Source organism: Rana temporaria, chromosome 13 (genome assembly GCF_905171775.1).
Source record: "Rana temporaria chromosome 13, aRanTem1.1, whole genome shotgun sequence".
In the NCBI taxonomy this organism is placed as follows: Eukaryota; Metazoa; Chordata; class Amphibia; order Anura; family Ranidae; genus Rana; species Rana temporaria.
Window position 1 is genome coordinate 66,098,344 of NC_053501.1, and position 18,910 is coordinate 66,117,253.

The window sequence follows — 18,910 nt, forward strand, 5'->3', positions numbered from 1 at the left end:
AAGTTAACCTGGCATCATCCTAATTGTAAAATATATATTAAAAAGACAGGTTTGGAAGAAGGGGGTGATTCTGCAGCTGGTGATGGCCTTTCCAGACATTTTTTCTGTAGTCTTGAGAAAACTTAAATGTCAGGATTTTATTTCATTCTGTGACCCTTTGGGAAAGATTTTCCCTCTTTTTTGTCTTTTTTACTGAAATCTCCCAAACATGGACACAGATGACAATAAAAACCCAACAGAGGCTATAGCCCCTTACTGCTCTTAAACAACTAATGCCCTGTACACACAAAAGTTGGATGTCATTTTATTTTGAGTTGGGCCATACACAGTTTTCGTACCTCTGTCCATTCTGCTTCAGAGTCTTTATCTGGAGGTTTAACCTGCAGCTTAGCATGTAAACACTGTTGGAGGACAACACGGGCAGTTACCTCCCTGTCGATCGTTGCCATCTGCAACAAAACAACACATTGAAATTAGATCAAATACACTGGGCTCAATTCACAAAGCTTTGAAGTATAGATGAAGCCATTACCAATCAACTAGATCATTTATATTCCATTCCTTAGAATAAGTTCAAACTTTTTTTTATTTTTTTTCATTTTGAAGTGTGCAAATATTTTTTATATGAGATTAACCACTTAAAGTGGTTGTATAGGCGTTTTTTTTAACCTTTACCTACAGGTAAGCCTATAATAAGGCTTACCTGTAGGTATAAAGAATATCTCCTAAACCTGTACGGTTTAGGAGATATTCCGCTCGCAATGCCCTGCTGATTGCAGCGGTGCATGCGCAGCGGGGATCCTCAGCTAAAGGGCCGGCAGCCGCCGTGCCTTACTGGCCTGAAGTCACCCGCGCGCATGCGCGGAAGTGATGACATCGCCGCTCCAGCCAATCACAGCGCTGGAGCGGCGATACCCGGAAGACACGTCGAAGCAAGATGACATCTCGCTCGGCGTGGACCAGGTAGGTTCTCTTCACCTCGTTCCGAGGTAAGTATTTCATAATGAGCTAATATGTGGTGCATACTAGCTCATTATGGCTTTTGCCTTTCAGGTGGGGAAAAAAAAAAATCATCGCGGGCATACAACCGCTTTAAGACCCGGACCAATATGCAGGTAAAGGACCGGGCCCCTTTTTTGCGATTTGGCACTGCGTCGCTTTAACTGACGATTGCGCGGTCGTGCGACGTGGCTCCTAAATAGCATTGGCGTCCTTTTTTCCCCACAAATAGAGCTTTCTTTTTGTGGTATTTGATCACCAATGCGGTTTTTATTTTTTGCGCTATAAACAAAAATAGAGCGACATTTTTGAAAAAAATGCAAAATTTTTACTTTTTTCTATTATAAATATGCCCAAAAAATGTTTTTTTCCCTCATTTCAGGCCGATACGTATTCTTCTACCTATTTTTGGTTAAAAAAAAAAACGCAATAAGCTATTAACGATTGGTTTGCGCAAAATTTATAGCGTTTACAAAATAGGGGATAGTTTTATGTCATTTTTATTAAAACATTTTTTTTTACTACTAATGGCAGCGATCAGCGATTTTTTTCGTGACTGCGACATTATGGCGGACACATCGGTCAATTTTGACACATTTTTGGGACCATTGTAATTTTCACAGGAAAAAGTGCTATAAAAATGCATTGATTACTGTGAAAATGACAATTGCAGCTGTAGGGGTTAAGTGTGACCTCATGTGTGTTTCTAACTGTAGGGGGGCGGGGCTGGACTTGTGACGTCACTGATCGTCTTTCCCTATATCAGGGAACAGACGATCAGTGACGCTGCCACTGTGAAGAACGGTGAAGGTGTGTTTACACACACCTTTCCCCGTTCTTCAGCTCCTGTGACCGATCGCGGGACTCCGGCGGCGATCGGGTCTGCGGAGCTTCGGACCGGGTCGCGGGCGCGTGCCCGCGACCCACGGCTGGGCACTTAAAGAGGACGTACAGGTGATTGTGCCCAGCCGTGCCATTCTGCCGACGTATATCGGCATTAGGCGGTCCTTAAGTGGTTAATATAGAGCAATTATGTGATGTAACAGTTCCATAGTACCTGTGCTAAAATGAGCAGGGGATGGGTCTGTTCTGCAGAATGTGGCCAAGTGCAAATGCGGTAATTGTCTTGGTGCTTACCATGAGGTCCCATCACCCCTTACAAGCTTTGCAAACAATCTCACATTGGAATAAACTTGATCCGGCGCCGGTCGGATTCCTTCTCCGATTCGACAATCGCAGGGGCGAGCCAGGAGAAGCACCAGAGGATCCTGCAGGGCCCCAAACAGGGCTGCCTGACGAGGCGGGGGGAGCAGAAGATTTGAGGGAAAAAAACCTGTTTGGAGGGTAGGGGAGGAACTCTATCTTGTACCCTGAGGAAACTACTTCGCAAACCCACCGGTCAGAAAGTAGCGAAGACCACCGAGCCGCGAATGTGCGAAAGCGACCCCCTACCCTTGTGTCGAGCAGCGGCAAACCTTCAGTCTGGACTAGTGGTGCAACAGATCAATTCTTTTTCTAACACCTTAGAGAATAAAATGGCAGTCATTGCAATACTTTTTGTCACACCGTATTTGCGCAGCGGTCTTACAAGCGCACTTTTTTTTGAAAAAAATCACTTTTTTAAATTAAAAAATAAGACAACAGTAAAGTTAGCCCAATTTTTTTTTATATTGTGAAAGATAATATTACGCCGAGTAAAATGATACCCAACAAGTCATGCTTTAAAATCGCGCCCGCTCGTGGAATGGCGTCAAACTTTTAACCTTAAAAATCTCCATAGGCGACGTTTAAAAAATTCTATAGGTTGCATTTTTTGAGTTTACAGAGGAGGTCTAGGGCTAGAATTATTGATCTCGCTCTAATGATCGCTGTGATACCTCACTTCTGTGGTTTAAACACCGTTTTCATATGCGGCGCTACTCACGTATGCGTTCGCTTCTGTGCACGAGCTCGTCAGGACGGGGTGCTTTAAAAAAAATATATATTTACCGTATTTATCGGGGTATTGCGCGCTCCGGCGTATAGCGTGCATAGCGTATAGCGTGCACCCCTAAAGTGGACCCGCATTCCTGTGGAAAAAAGATTTTTGTACTTTTTTGGTGTCTTGCGTGGCGTTCATCGGCGGCCTCGTCGGGTCCGGCGTCCGTCTGCGGCTTCGAGTGTCCTCTTCGTCGGGTCCGGCGTCCTTCTGCGGCGTCCTCCCCGCTCGTTTTCCTGCTTTCCCGCGCCGAGTTTGAATACTGCGCCAGCATATACCGCCAGCATATATCGGGCAGGCTTGGCTACTCTCACGTCCTGTACGTCCAGGACGTGAGCGCGAGAGGAGCCGAGCCTGCCCGACTATACACGAATGTACTGCGCTCGGTATATGCCGGCGCAGTATTCAAACTCGGTGCGGGAAAGCGGGTATCGGCGTATACCGCGCACCCATGATTTTGCCCTGATTTTCAGGGCAAAAAAGTGTGCGGTATACGCCAATAAATACGGTATTTATTTATTTTATTAATTTTTACACTAAAAACATCCCTTCTAATAGAAAAAAGCATGACAGGTCCTCTTAAATATGAGATCTGGGGTCAAAAAGACCTCAGATCCCATATATTTAGACAAAAATGCAAAAAATAAAATAAAAAAATTGGCATTTGAAAAAATGACAACAAGAAAATATTGCTTTAAGAAGCATGGGCTGAAGTGACGTTTTGACGTCGCTTCCACCCTGCTATGCTATGGGGACGGGTGGGGGCCATCTTGCCCTCACTCATATCCCAGCCGAGCAGGGGACAGGACCCGATCGCCTCCGCCGCTGCTGACAGCTCCGGTAAGCGGCGGAGGGCTCGGGAGGGGAGGGCCCTCTCCCGCCGCCGATAACGGTGATCTAGGTGCGAATCCCCTGCAGAGACCACCGTTATCGTTTACAGGACCGCTCAAAGAAAAGACGGATATCTTGTTTGTGGCAGCAGCTGCTGCCGTTACCAAGATATCCATCTTTAAAGTACCGACGTATATGTACATGAGCGGGTCCTTAACCACTTAACCCCCGGACCATATTGCTGTCCAAAGACCAGAGCACTTTTTGCGATTCGGGACTGCGCCGCTTTAACTGACAATTGCGCGGTCGTGCGACGTGGCTCCCAAACAAAATTGGCGTCCTTTTTTCCCCACAAATAGAGCTTTCTTTTGGTGGTATTTGATAACCTCTGCGGTTTTTAGTTTTTGCGCTATAAACAAAAATAGAGCGACAATTTTGAAAAAAAATAATATTTTTTACTTTTTGCTGTAATAAATATCCCCTCAAAAATATATATATATAAAAAAAAAAAAAATTTCCTCAGTTTCAGCCGATACGTATTCTTCTACATATTTTTCATAAAAAAAAATCGCAATAAGCGTTTATTGATTGGTTTGCGCAAAAGTTATAGCGTTTACAAAATAGGGGGTATTTTTATGGCATTTTTATTAATATATTTTTTTTACTAGTAATGGCGGCAATCAGTGATTTTTTTTCGGTACTGCGACATTATGGCGGACACTTCGGACACTTTTGACACATTTTTGGGACCATTGGCATTTTTATAGTGATCAGTGCTATAAAAATACATTGGATTACTATAAAAATGCCACTGGCAGTGAAGGGGTTAACACTAGGGGCGGAGAAGGGGTTAAGTATGTCCCTGGGTGTGTTCTTACTGTGTGGGGGGGTGGCCTCACTAGGGGAAACACTGATCCTCTGTTCATACATTGTATGAACAGAAGATCAGCATTTCCCCCCCTGAAACGAGCAATCGCGGGTGCCCGGCGGCGATCGAGCCCACCGGGTACACGCACGGGAGTCGGGGGCGAGCGGGCGGCGCGCACGCGCCCCTAGTGGCCGCTCAAAGAGCAGCCGTATAGCTACGGGCTCTCGCCCAGGAGAGCCGACCTGCCGCCGTAGAATGACGGCGGCTGGTCGGCAAGTAGTTAAGTGGTTAAATACAGTGGCCCGGATTCACGTAGAATTGCGTATCTTTGTGCGGGCGTAACGTATCCTATTTACGTTACGTCTCCGCAACTTTGACAGGCAAGTGTGGCGGCGTAAATAGGCCGGCGTAAGCCCGCCTAATTCAAATGTGGTAGATGTGGGCGTGTGTTATGTAAATTTAATGTGACCCCACGTAAATTGCGCTTTTTATGCGCCGTCCGTGAAAGTATCCCAGTGCGCATGCTCAAAATTAACCCGCAAGAAGCCAATGCTTTCGACGTGAACGTAAATGACGCCCAGCCCTATTCGCAAACGACTTATGCAGACGACGTAAAATTTTCAAAATTCGACGCGGAAACGACGTCCATACTTAACATTGGTACGCCTCATATAGCAGGGGTAACTTTACGCCGGGAAAAAGCCTAACGTAAACGGCGTATCTGTACTGCGTCGGCCGGGCGTACTTTCGTGAATTGGCGTATCTAGCTGATTTACATATTTCTAGGCGTAAATTAGCGTACACGCCCCTAGCGGCCAGCGTAAATATGCAGTTAAGATACAACGGCGTAAGAGACTTACGCCGGTCGGATCTAATACAAATCTATGCGTAACTGATTCTAAGAATCAGGCGCATAGATACGACGGCTCGGACTCAGAGTTACGACGGCGTATCTGGAGATACGCCGGCGTTACTCGTACGTGAATCCGGGCCAGTATTTTTAAATCCGACGGACTGTTTAATGTTAAATTTTAAAAGCAGCAGCAAACCTTACATGCTTGCTAATTTAGTTAAATGTGAAAATCAGAGGTGTTCTGTCACATTAGCAAGCCTGTAAGGTCAGCAGGTTTGCTGCTGCTTTTAAAATTGAACATGTAAACAGTCCATCAGATTTACATATACAGGCCCGGATTCAGATACAATGGTGTATCTATCGGCGGGGCGTAACGTATCTCAGATACGTTACGCCGCCGTAAATTAGGGCGCAAGTTCCGTATTCAGAAAGAAATTGCGCCCTAAGTAACGGCGGCGTAACGTATGTGGTCTGGCGTAAGCCCGCCTAATTCAAATGTGGATGATGTGGGCGTGCTTTATTTAAATTAATGGTGACCCCGCGTATTTGACGTTTTTTACGAACGGCGCATTCGGAGCGCCATCCCTCCTTGGTCCTATGGGCCAGATATATAGACGACATCCTCCTCCTATGGAATGGCTCTCTGGAATCACTTACGAATTTCTTTTCTGTATTGAATGACAACCACCATGGGATATCCCTTACTTTTGAGTGCAGTACCACCAAGATAAATTTTCTTGATCTCGAAATAGGGCTGGAGTCTAGACAGTTCAAGTTTAGACCCATTTCAAAGCTACAGATCGTAACAGCTTCATCCCTACAGATAGTTGCCACCATAAATCATGGCTTAAATCGGTCCCCCCGTAGCCAGTTCCTACGGCTTCGGAGGAACTGTAGCGATACTGCTACGTACCTCTCCCAGGCCTCCTTGCTCAGGCAGAGATTCCTTGAGAAAGGATATGAGGAGGCTGCTGTAGACTTGGAGTTACTGAATGTTGAACAGATCGATCAGGATCTCTTTTGACCGATAGTCCCCCACAGGATACAGATAGGACTTTTGGATACTCCATGCTCACATCCTACTCTAATCAACATAAGGATATAAAAACTATCATTAACCGTCATTGGAACTTTCTAAAGAACGATAAAATATTTGGACCAATTTTACCTGAACAAGCCAGGATTGTGTTTAAAGGTGCACCATCTTTGAGAAATAGTATCGCTCCAAACATTGTTGCCCCCCCCCGACACGCCCAACCTTGAACATGAACATGAAAGGGTATTTTCCGTGCAAAAAATGTACAGTTTGCAAATACAACCTTTGCGGGAGACGTAAAACCCTGGAATTTCAGTCCAGAGTGAAAACCAAACCTACCCGATCAAACAGTTTTGTACTTGTGCGACCACACATGTCGTATACCTGATCACCTGCCCGCGCGGGAAGCAGTACGTGGGTCGCACGACCCGTGCGTTTTCCGTACGGGTGGGTGAGCATATTACTAAGATTATAGGAGGCGACACAAAGCATACTGTACCAAGGCATTACAGATCATGTCACAGTAGAGATCCTAGGGGGTCACAGTTTTTGATTATTGATAGGTACATCCTACCGTGGAGGGGTGGAGCAAAAACTCGAGGAGTATCATGATTTGAAACATACTGGATTTATGAACTACAATCCCACTCGCCTCAGGGTATGAATGTAGAGTGGGATATTAATGCGTTCATAAACCAGTCATAACAGATAGTCGATTCCACATATTCAAGTTTATATTAGCATTTTGTCAATTTTTATTTATTAATTATGTGATATATACCATACGGTTGGGTTGTTTCTGTATTTTTTGTATATTTGTATTTTTGACCACCCATGTTCAATTATGGCTCCATCAGTAATACTATTTTTTCTTCAAACATATGTCTTTATTATACATATGAGGTTTTTGGTAATAATTTGTTTTTTTTTATATGGCTTCACCGCTATTTTTTATGTCCCACCACATATCCACTTTTCACTTGAGCAATTTTTGCTATGAAGAAGCTATTGCTGCTAATAATAGCATCTGATAGTTTTTAATGTGGGTTCATTTTTATTTATATTGTATTTTAATCTCCTGTTTTTGGATGAGAACTTTTGATTAGATATTTTTTTTCTGTAATGTCAGGGTGTATTTGTATTTAATTTGGTTGGTCACAGGGCAGTCTCGGCTGATGCAGCTTCTTTGAGTGTTTTAAACTGCCTGTTTTCTCCAGTGCTCGTTCCTATTTAGATATGGGAGCGTAGCATAGGCAGGGGTTAACAGACTCCTCTGAAAACGAGTGGCAACGTCATGTGACGCAATTCACTAATCCAGAGCTTGGAGCACACCCTGTATTATCAGAGTGAGGCTTGGTCGTGCGGTCACATGACCGGCTGTGAGAAGCAGATTCAGCATTACACACAGCTGAACGTGCATCAGAGGGAGGCTTGGTTGTGAGATCACATGACCGGCTCTTATACACGATTTGCTGCACACAGTATTGCCTATAATATTAACTATTCACCTTAACAGGCACACTGTTTATAATAGTGCAGTCTTTGCTGGACACTTATTATTTATTTATCTCTGGTCTATCCATTTCTTTATTTATTTCAATACCGAGTCACTTCCGGTTTGAGAGTGAGGCTTGACCCTCACACCACACTCTCCATCTTACACCAACCAGGAAGTGGTGAGTTATTGCTACCACTCTCCTATTGGAGCCAGGATTTGAACATGATGGTCATCCTATGTATTTAACGGTAAGGGCCCTTTCACACGGAGTGGATCTGTATTGATCCGCCCCGTGTGTGTCCGTCTGCTCAGCGGGGATCATCCGTAAATCCCCGCTGAGCAGTCGGCGGACAGGGCGGTCCCCGCACACTGTGCAGAGACCGCCCTGTCTTTCCTCCGCTCTCCCCTATGGGGAATCGGATGAATACGGACCGTGTGTCCGTATTCATCCGATCCGTTCCGCCAGACGGAAGAAAAATAGGGGTTTCTTCCGTCTGAAAAAGCAGATCTTTGCGGACGTTAGCGGATGCTCAATCCGCTAACGTATGCAATCCCATAGGGAAGCATTACAAGTCCGTAAACGGACTTGTAAAAAACAGACCGTTTGTCCGCCCGTGTGAAAGGGCCCTAAGTGTAGCAAGATGCCAGCACCCCAGATGATGTTCTATTGTAACGAAACATGTCGGGAAGGACTGCTGTCGTCATTGCTACCCTGATTTTATGAGCTCGTTTTACCACTGCAATATGTGAGTTTCTTTCTTTTAAATAAATTTTGTGTTATTTATATATATATGGAATTATGCTATGTGCGCTCCAATTTTTTATTTTTCATTGGGATATCTGATGTGTCGTCTCTGGAATTTGCTGTAAACCATCACCTGGTGTGATTCCCTGGTCTGAGATCTTATCAATGATTCCTGGCTTTTGAGACATCTGTGGTATACCCTTAAAGTGTGTCATATTTACAGGCTTGATTGGCCCAGTGGGTATACGCCCTTCTGGGTCCAATCTTACCGGTAAGCCCCCTGTCATAAGTGGTGGTGGATCTCCTATCTAGATATCACTGTTGGATTCTGTATATTCACTTAAGTCACTGGACACCATATTTACGAACTCCTCCTTTATGAACGTTTTTTTTTAGGTGTTTTATTTTTCTGGCATTATCCAGATCCTATTACCATTATTATCCACTCATTGGAGGTTTATGGACTTTAACTAGTGTTCACACCATCAATTCACATGTGGTGTTGCACATAAGTTTTGTGTATTTATTTATTATATAATTTTTTTACTGAAATTCATTCATTACCAGCGCTACACTTTCTCCACAGTGGTATTTATTCACCATTTGCTTTTTTATATTTTGCGATATAAGCGGAAAAAGAGCAAAAAACATTGCTTTAAAAATCATCAGATTGCTGTTTACAGGACAAAAAACATCAAACAGTAATTCTTGGTGCCGTATACAGAGAGCCAATTCCACCACCTGACAGCTGCCAACCAATTTTTTTTTTTAAACAAGCTTTGCACTCCCCTTATTACAGGCTGGGATTATTTAATGTCTTTAGGGTGCAGGTGGCATAATCTGCAGTGCTGGATTTCCCAACAATTACTATTCAAGCCTTTCCCTGATTGGTTAATATAGAAGAGGCCAAAGCTTACATTTAATTATGGGGAACTGTGGTGCAGAAGATCACTTTGTATGCACCCCACAGGCAATAAATCGACCCTTTATGCCCCCCCCCCCCCTGCTGAACAAATGGGGCCCCAGTAAGTTGCTGCAGGGCTTTGCTATAAAGCAGCTCCCACAGACAGTAACTATTTCATCATTTGCCTGGAATTCTGCCTTAGACCCCGCCCACACTTGGCAATTTGGAATGGCCGGCAGAAGTGATATGATTCTGCCTGCAATTCTAAATCATGGGAAAATGTGAAGCAAGCATTCGGATTATTCTTAATGGCCCCCCAAAGATGGCAAGATCTTGTCACGGTTGTCACATGACAGAATCGCATGGCAATCGATCCAAAACGTGCAGGGGACTATTTTTTCACTTTGAGGTGTGGCGGAGTAATCTGCAATGCAGCGGTTCCAGGTCCTGGCCTCTTCTGTATCAATCCACCGCAACAATTCGAGGGATGACAATAAAAGAGGCCGGGCATTTAAAAAGAAACAAACGTGCTGCAGATTACTCCACTGCACCTGGAAGTGAAGAACCAGTCCCCTTTCTGACTCCAATTCATTTTAGTGGGTCGGCATAACTGCCAGGCAACCAGAATTTTTATATGAAGGCCAACATTAGTCATTTTGGAATTTTGAACTTTTCTCTCTATAAATTTGATGTTGTATAAAAAATATAAGAAATGTAGGTGAAGGTGCTAAATCTCATTCTTCTTTTTAATTGCAGATGTACGCGGTATTTACTGCAGAGACAGCTCACAAGGCAGGTCTGCCCCAGTGAGCGAGACAGAATGTGAAAGCTACATTGAGGCTCAACCAGCATGTGATGTTCACACGGAGACAGCCCCAGACATGGCCACTGCAACAGAGTGCGCCCCAGGCGAGGCCACTGCAACAGAGTGCGCCCCAGGCGTGGCCACTGCAACAGAGTGCGCCCCAGGCGTGGCCACTCCTACAGAGTGCGCCCCAGGCGTGGCCACTCCTACAGAGTGCGCCCCAGGCGTGGCCACTCCTACAGAGTGCGCCCCAGGCGTGGCCACTCCTACAGAGTGCGCCCCAGACGTGGCCACTCCTACAGAGTGCGCCGCAGACGTGGCCACTCCAGAGTTCGACTTCCACAAGATGACTCCACCAGAAGAACCCTCGATCATGACAGAACCGGACAAAGGAAAAAGAACCAGAAAAAGAAACAAAAATAGAAAAAATAAAAGACAGTACGATGCCACTCCACCAGAGTGCCCCCCAGGCGACGCCACTCCACCAGAGTGCGCCCCAGGCGACGCCACTCCACCAGAGTGCGCCCTAGACTATGCCACTCCACCAGAGTGTGACTTCCACAAGGAGACGCCATCGGAGGGCGACTTCCACAAGGAGACGCCACCGGATGGCGACTTCCACAAGGAGACGCCACCGGAGGGCGACTTCCACAAGGAGACGCCACCGGAGGGCGACTTCCACAAGGAGACGCCACCGGAGGGCGACTTCCACAAGGAGACGCCACCGGAGGGCGACTTCCACAAGGAGACGCCACCGGAGGGCATATTCTACAAAAAGAAACCAGAACGTCACGTTCGCTTCACGCTTCCTCCAGGAATGGACGATGAAACTGGTCCTCGACGAAAACATAGCCGTCTATTTCAGAAAGCATCAAAGAAATACCTCCACCCAAGGATTCCACTAAAACGTCGTGATCGCTCTACGCTTCCTCCAGAAAGCGACGATGACACTGCGACTCCACAAAAAAGTGGCACTCCCTGTCAGAAAGAAAACAAGCACGAAAACAAGAAATATAACAAGTACGAAAACAAGTATGAAAACAAGAAAGAAATTCAAAGACCAGAAGAGTCATCAGCTCCCCCCTGCAGAAGAACCCTTGATCATCACAGACCAAAGAAAAATAACCAGAAAAAGAAACAAAAATAGAAAAAAAAAAGACAGTATGAGTTGGACCGGCTGTGAAGGGAGGTTGGAAGCCAGTAGATTTGTTGGACTCGTCGAGCTGCACGATTCTGGCTAAAATGAGAATCACAATTTTTTTGCTTAGAAGATAGATCACGATTCTCTCACGATTCTCGCGGCGTAACATCATCTTTCACATTAAAACAAAAAAAAATTGGGCTATCTTTACTGTTTCTTTTTTTTTTATTCATTAAAGTGTATTTTTCTCCCAAAAAAATTGCATTTGAAAGACCGCTGGGCAAATACAGTGCAACATAAAATATTGCAGCAATTGCCATTTTATTCCCTAGGGTCTCTGCTAAAGTATATATAATGTTTGGGGGTTCCAAGTAATTTTTTAGCAAAAAATATTGATTTTTAACTTAAGAAACAAGTGTCAGAAAAAGATTTGGGCCCGGATTTAGAGACGAGTTACGACGGCGTATCTCTGAGTGTTCGTAGAATCAGTTACGCATAGCTTTCCCTAAGATCTGACCGGCGTAAGTCTCTTACATTGTCGTATCTTAGGTTGCATATTTACGCTGGCCGCTAGGTGGCGCTTTCGTAGATTTACGCAAGGAATATGCAAATTAGGTACATACGCCGATTCAGAAGCGTACGTCTGCCCGGCGCATTTTTTTACGTCGTTTGCGTAAGGCTTTTTCCGGCGTAAAGTTACCCCTCATAAAGCAGGGGTATGTCATGTTAGGTATGGACGTCGGAAACACACGAACAGCGTCGTATTTTACGTTGTTTACCTAAGTCGTTCGCGAATAGGGCTGTATGTAAGTTACATTCACGTCGAAAGCATTGACAGTTTGTGGCGTAATTTGGAGCATGCGCACTTGGAAACGTTCACGGACGGCGCATGCACCGCTCGTAAAAAACGTCAAATACGTGGGGTCACAAGTAATTGAAATAAAACACGCCCACATCATCCACATTTGAATTAGGCGGGCTTACGCCGACACATTTACACTACACCGCCGTACCTTAGGGCGCAAGTTCTTTCTGAATACGGAACTTGCGCCCTATGTTACGGCGGCGTAATGTATTTGAGATACGTTACGCCCGCCGATAGATACGCAATTGTATCTGAATCCGGGCCTTGGACTTTAAGTGGTTAAACTTCCTGCTTTTACACACAAAAGTTTGCCTAAGAAGGAAGTTAGTTACAATGGGCCAGATCCACAAAAACCTGACGTAACTTAAAAAATCCAATTTAAGTTACACTGGCTTAAAGTTTCTACCTAAGTGCCTGATCCACAAAGCACTTATCTAGAAATTTCAGGCTGTGTAACTAAAATTCCGCCGGCGCAAGGCGTTCCTATTCAAATGGGGCGAGTCCCATTTAAATGAGGCGCGCTCCCGCGGCGGCCGTACTGCGCATGCGCGTCGGCCGTACTGCGCATGCGCGAAGTTACGTTACGCCGAGTTTTGAGGATCGCGACGGCTTAAAGTTGCGTCAGGGAAAAAAAAAATGACAGCGGCATGCATTCCTGAGGGAGAACTCCATGCCAATTTTCAAAGAAAAAACCGGCATGGGTTCCCCCCCCAGGAGCATACCAGGTCCTTAGGTCTGGCATGGGTTGTAAGGAGACCCCCCCCACGCCGAAAAATTGACGTAGGGGGTCCCCCTACAATCCATACCAGACCCGTATCCAAAGCACGCTACCCGGCCGGCCAGGAAGGGAGTGGGGACGAGCGAGCGCCCCCCCCCCCTCCTGAGCCGTGCCAGGCCGCGTGCCCTCAACATGGGGGGGTTGGGTGCTCTGGGGCAGGGGGGCGCACTGCGGGCCCCCCCACCCCAGAGCACCCTGTCCCCATGTTGATGAGGACAGGACCTCTTCCCGACAACCCTTGCCATTGGTTGTCGGGGTCTGCGGGCGGAGGCTTATCGGAATCTGGGAGTCCCCTTTAATAAGGGGGCCCCCAGATACCGGCCCCCCACCCTAAGTGAATGGATATGGGGTACATCGTACCCCTATCCATTCACCTGGAGGCAAAAAGTAAAAGTTAATAAACACACAACACAAGGCTTTTTAAAATAGTTTATTATTCTGCTCCGGACGCCCCCCTGTCTTCGTTATTAGCTCAATTACCAGGGGGGGCTTCTTCTTCCGCTCTCCGGGGGTCTTCTCCGCTCTCCGGGGGTCTTCCGCTCTCCGGGGGGGCTTCTCCGGACTCCGGGGGGGCTTCTCCGGACTCCGGGGGGCTTCTTCCATCTTCTCCCCTCTTCCGCTCTTGACTCGGCGAACCCCGGTTCTTCTGCAGCTCTCCGGTGCCTTCTTCTTCAGCGCTGGCTGCCTGCTATGTTTGTGTGTTAGCTCGATTTCAAACAGGCAGCCGGCGCGGTCTTCTGTGACGTCAGGGTCTTCTGGTCTTCTGTTCTTCCGATGTTGCCTCGTCGCCTGTTGTCGCTGTAATGATGGAAGCGCGCCTTGCATCCCATTTATATAGGCATCACCGTCCCATCATGCTCCGGCAGGTACCCACGTGGTGGGTGCACGTGGGTAGGCACCCACCACGTGGGTACCTACCGGAGCATGATGGGACGGTGATGCCTATATAAATGGGATGCAAGGCGCGCTTCCATCATTACAGCGACAACAGGCGACGAGGCAACATCGGAAGAACAGAAGACCAGAAGACCCTGACGTCACAGAAGACCGCGCCGGCTGCCTGTTTGAAATCGAGCTAACACACAAACATAGCAGGCAGCCAGCGCTGAAGAAGAAGGCACCGGAGAGCTGCAGAAGAACCGGGGTTCGCCGAGTCAAGAGCGGAAGAGGGGAGAAGATGGAAGAAGCCCCCCGGAGTCCGGAGAAGCCCCCCCGGAGAGCGGAGAAGACCCCCGGAGAGTGGAAGACCCCCGGAGAGCGGAAGACCCCCGGAGAGCGGAAGCAGAAACCCCCCCCGGAGAGTGGAAGAAGACCCCCGGAGAGTGGAAGAAGAAGCCCCCCCTGCTAATTGAGCTAATAACGAAGACAGGGGGGGCGTCCGGAGCAGAATAATAAACTATTTTAAAAAGCCTTGTGTTGTGTGTTTATTAACTTTTACTTTTTGCCTCCAGGTGAATGGATAGGGGTACGATGTACCCCATATCCATTCACTTAGGGTGGGGGGCCGGTATCTGGGGGCCCCCTTATTAAAGGGGACTCCCAGATTCCGATAAGCCTCCGCCCGCAGACCCCGACAACCAATGGCAAGGGTTGTCGGGAAGAGGTCCTGTCCTCATCAACATGGGGACAGGGTGCTCTGAGGTGGGGGGGCCCGCAGTGCGCCCCCCTGCCCCAGAGCACCCAACCCCCCCATGTTGAGGGCACGCGGCCTGGCACGGCTCAGGAGGGGGGGGGCGCTCGCTCGTCCCCACTCCCTTCCTGGCCGGCCGGGTAGCGTGCTTTGGATACGGGTCTGGTATGGATTGTAGGGGGACCCCCTACGTCAATTTTTCGGCGTAGGGGGGGTCCCCTTACAACCCATACCAGACCTAAGGGCCTGGTATGCTCCTGGGGGGGAACCCATGCCGGTTTTGTTTTTTACAAATTGACGTGGAGTTCTCCCTCGGGAAAGCATACCAAATGCCGTCGCTGCAATGGGCCTTTACAAGGTGTGACTAACTTTACACTTTGTAAAACGAGCCCTAATTTTACACTTGCAAAATAACACTTACGGCGCAAAAAAGAAGCTAGAAAGCTTTGTGGATCGCCTTAAGTGCTAATTTGCATACTAGCAACGGCATTTCGACTCGAAATGCCCCCAGCGGCGGATGCGGTACTGCATCCTAAAATTAGGCAGTGTAAGTCAATTACACATGCCGGATCTTCTGTGTAACTTTGGAAAAAGCCTTTTGAGGATCGTTTCCAAAGTTACACACAGACTGAACAGCACTTAAGTCGGAGTATCTCTTTTGAGGATCTGGCCCAATGTTTCATGTTGTTACAAACTTGGCAGACTGCCTGGATTTTTTCTTTACACACACACACACACACACACAGAAGTTTATCCCTTTGATCTAAGAAGGAAGCATTAGTTACAATGTTTCCTGTTAAAAACTTGGCAGACTGCCCAATATTTTCTTTTGACAGCTGAGTGAGCAGATAAAGTCTCTCCACTTGTTATATGAAATAATCGTCAAACTCTGCATTGGAGATAGTCAGGGGGGTTGAATTAATTGTGCTGCTCTATGGACCGGCTGTAAGAGGAGGTTGGAGGCCAATAGACTTTTTATTTTCCTGCAGGCGTGTTGGACCTGCTGTGAGGGGAGGTTGGAGGCCGGTATGTTTTTCAGGCGTGTGTTGGACTGGCTATAAGGGGAGGTTGGAGGCCAGTATGTTTTTCAGGCATGTGTTGCACTAGCTATGAGGGGAGGTTGGAACTTTTCTTGTCTTCAGGAGGTGGGAGGAGTCTTTCCAGCTTTCTTTAGGCTTTCTCTGCTGGGGAAATGAGAACTCTTCCCACCAGTGAGGTCCTTCATGGAGAAGTCCAGGGCCTCACTCACATGATGTGTATGAATCTGTACCCTGTGTGGGGGCTGCGTTTACCCCAAAAAGGACATCCATGCGGGTGCCATTTTGTGGACGCACCCTGGGTGCATTCAGGGCCGTGCACCGGCACCCACACAGATGTCACATTGGGTACAGCCGCTGCACCCCAGTCGTTTAGGTTAAGTTTGGATTTCTTCTGTAGGCACTTTGAGTGGACATGTGAACTTATGTACCCTGCTCTGCAGGGGGGGGCCTTAGAGAACAGAGGCTGTTTATGGGCAGCAAAGAGGTTTAGTGGTTAGCCTTGCAGCACGGGGGTCCTTGGTTCAAATCCTGACCAGGACACTATCTGCATGTTCTCCCTGTTTGCGTGGGTTTGCTCTGGATACTGCGGTTTCCTCCCACACTACAGACATGCTACCTTGCGTTGGTGGTGCAGTGGTGAGCATAGCTGCCTTCCCAGCAGCTGACCCGGGTTCGATTCCCGGCCAACGTCATCTCCAAGTACTTGGAGTCCCCAGAGGGAAAAGCACTATACAAGGTCAATGCTGAGTATATATTAGCGGTGGAATACAGAATGAACGCATCAAAAAAACACCAGAGTGCATCTAAATGCATAAAAAATACACCAGAGAGCATCTAAACACATCATATATACACCAGAGAGCATCGGGCCGCACAGTGGTGTAGTGAGCGGCACTCTCGCCTAGCAGTAAAAAGTGTCGCTGGTTCGAATCCCGACCACGACACTACCTGCCTGGAGTTTGCATGTTCTCCCTGTGCCTGCGTGGGTTTCCTCCGGGTACTCCGGTTTCCTCCCACACTCCAAAGATATGCTGATAATTGGCTTCCATCTAAAAAAAAAAAAAAAATTGGCCCTAATATATGAATGTGAGTTAGGGACCTTAGATTGTAAGTTCCTTGAGGGTAGTGACCGATGTGAATGTACAATGTATATGTAAAGCGCTGTGTAAATTGACGGCGCTATATAAGTTGGTGTCACCTGGTGCAGAAAAAAATTGATGTCACCTAGGGTTGTCCCGATACCACTTTTTTAGGACCGAGTACAAGTACCGATACTTTTTTTCATGTACTCGCCGATACCGATTACCGATACTTTTTTTTAATGTCATGTGACAGTTTTCAAATTTAAGAATGTCTCTTACATTGGTGGTCAGTGGGAAGGATGTCTCTTACATTTGTGGTCAGTGGGAAGGATGTCTCTTACATTGGTGGTCAGTGGGAAGGATGTCTCGTACATTGGTGGTCAGTGGGAAGGATGTCTCGTACATTGGTGGTCAGTGGGAAGAATGCCCCTTTACAGTCAGATAGCGAAAACATTAGAGAGGGAGCAAAATTCCAGGGTGACCACGACCAGCAGAAAGACAAGCAACAAGCATTGGATCGTAAATCTTAACAAGTGAGGAAGGAAGTCTGCCGTGCAATCGTGCATGTCACATCAGGGCACAGCGGGGTACTGAGGACTGCTCTGCTCTCCACCCACCCCCCCCAACTCTCCGCAGCCGCTCTCTTGTCAATAGAGAAGTATTGTACAGGGCATCGGCAGCATTTGCGTGAGTACAAGTATTCATCAGGGTACTTGGGCACGGCAGGTCACATCAGGGTACTGGGCACAGGGTATGGTGCACATCAGGTTACTGGGCACAGGGTATGGGGCACATCAGAGTACTGGGCACATCAGGGTACTTGGGCACGGAAGGTCACAGGGCACATCATGGTACTGGGCACGGCAGGGCACAGGGTGCTGGGCACATCAGGGTACTGGGCATGGCAGGGTACTGGGCACACTTTACTTTCAGTTTCCTTTAAATGCAGAGTAGCCCAGAAACGGCTCACATCTCTAATAAGTCCTTACTATCCTCTATCATGTTGCGCTATTACCCGGCGGCCCCTCCTCTCCTCTCGTTCATCTCAGATGATGTCAGAAGCATACGAGGAGAGAAAAGGAGAGGAGGGGCCACCGGGAACAGCGCGACATGAAAGAGGACAGTAAGAACTTATTACAGCCGCTTATTACCCGCCCGTGGACAGCTCTGCTCTCCGCCCCCTGCCCACTTTCCGCCTGCCGATCTCTTGTCAATAGACAAGTATCGGACAGGGCATCGGCAGCATTTGCGCGAGTACAAGTACTCGCGCAAATGCTCGGTACCGATACTAGTATCGGTACAACCCTAGTGTCACCCCCCATCCACCAACTATAGTCCTCCCCTCAGTACAGACCCTCTTCTCCTCAGTACAGAATCCCCCCTTAGTGCAGACCCCCCATCAGTATAGATTCACCCCTTAGAACAGACCCCCGCAGTATACAGACCCCAGAAATATAGACATCCCCATCAGTAGAGAATCCCCCATAGTACAGACCCAGCACTATACACACCCCCTTAGTACAGACCCCAGAAGTATAGACACCCCCTTAGTGCAGACCCCTGCAGCATAAACACCCCCTTAGTGCAAACCCCCATCAGTATAGAATCTCCCTTAGTATGTACAGACCCCAGATATATAGACACCCCCTTGGTGCAGACCCCCATCAGCATAGGCACCCCTTCCCCGCCGCACATGTCCATCTACTTAATAAAATGTACAGACCTCAGAACAGCGCGGCCAGACGTGTACACACAGCGGTGTGTGTGTCCCTTGAGCTGCTCCTCCTCACTTGATTTAAAAACACAGAGGAGGAGGCGCCGGCGGCTTCAGCTCCACTGACAGAACGAGGGAGGGTG

At 47.5% G+C, this 18,910-nt stretch overlaps 1 protein-coding gene and 1 non-coding gene across 2 annotated transcripts in view; one reads left to right on the forward strand and one right to left on the reverse strand.

Annotated features, from left to right (window-relative positions):
• DTD2 (D-aminoacyl-tRNA deacylase 2) overlaps positions 1 to 18,910 on the reverse strand; it is a 37,538-nt gene that overhangs the window by 5,870 nt on the left and 12,758 nt on the right. Inside the window, exon 2 of the mRNA XM_040332292.1 lies at positions 339 to 449. Within this exon, the coding sequence (XP_040188226.1) occupies positions 339 to 449 (111 nt within the window). The remainder of the gene's footprint in view (positions 1 to 338; positions 450 to 18,910) is intronic.
• TRNAG-UCC lies at positions 16,591 to 16,663 on the forward strand. The gene has a single exon. It is a non-coding gene; the product is annotated as a tRNA-Gly (tRNA).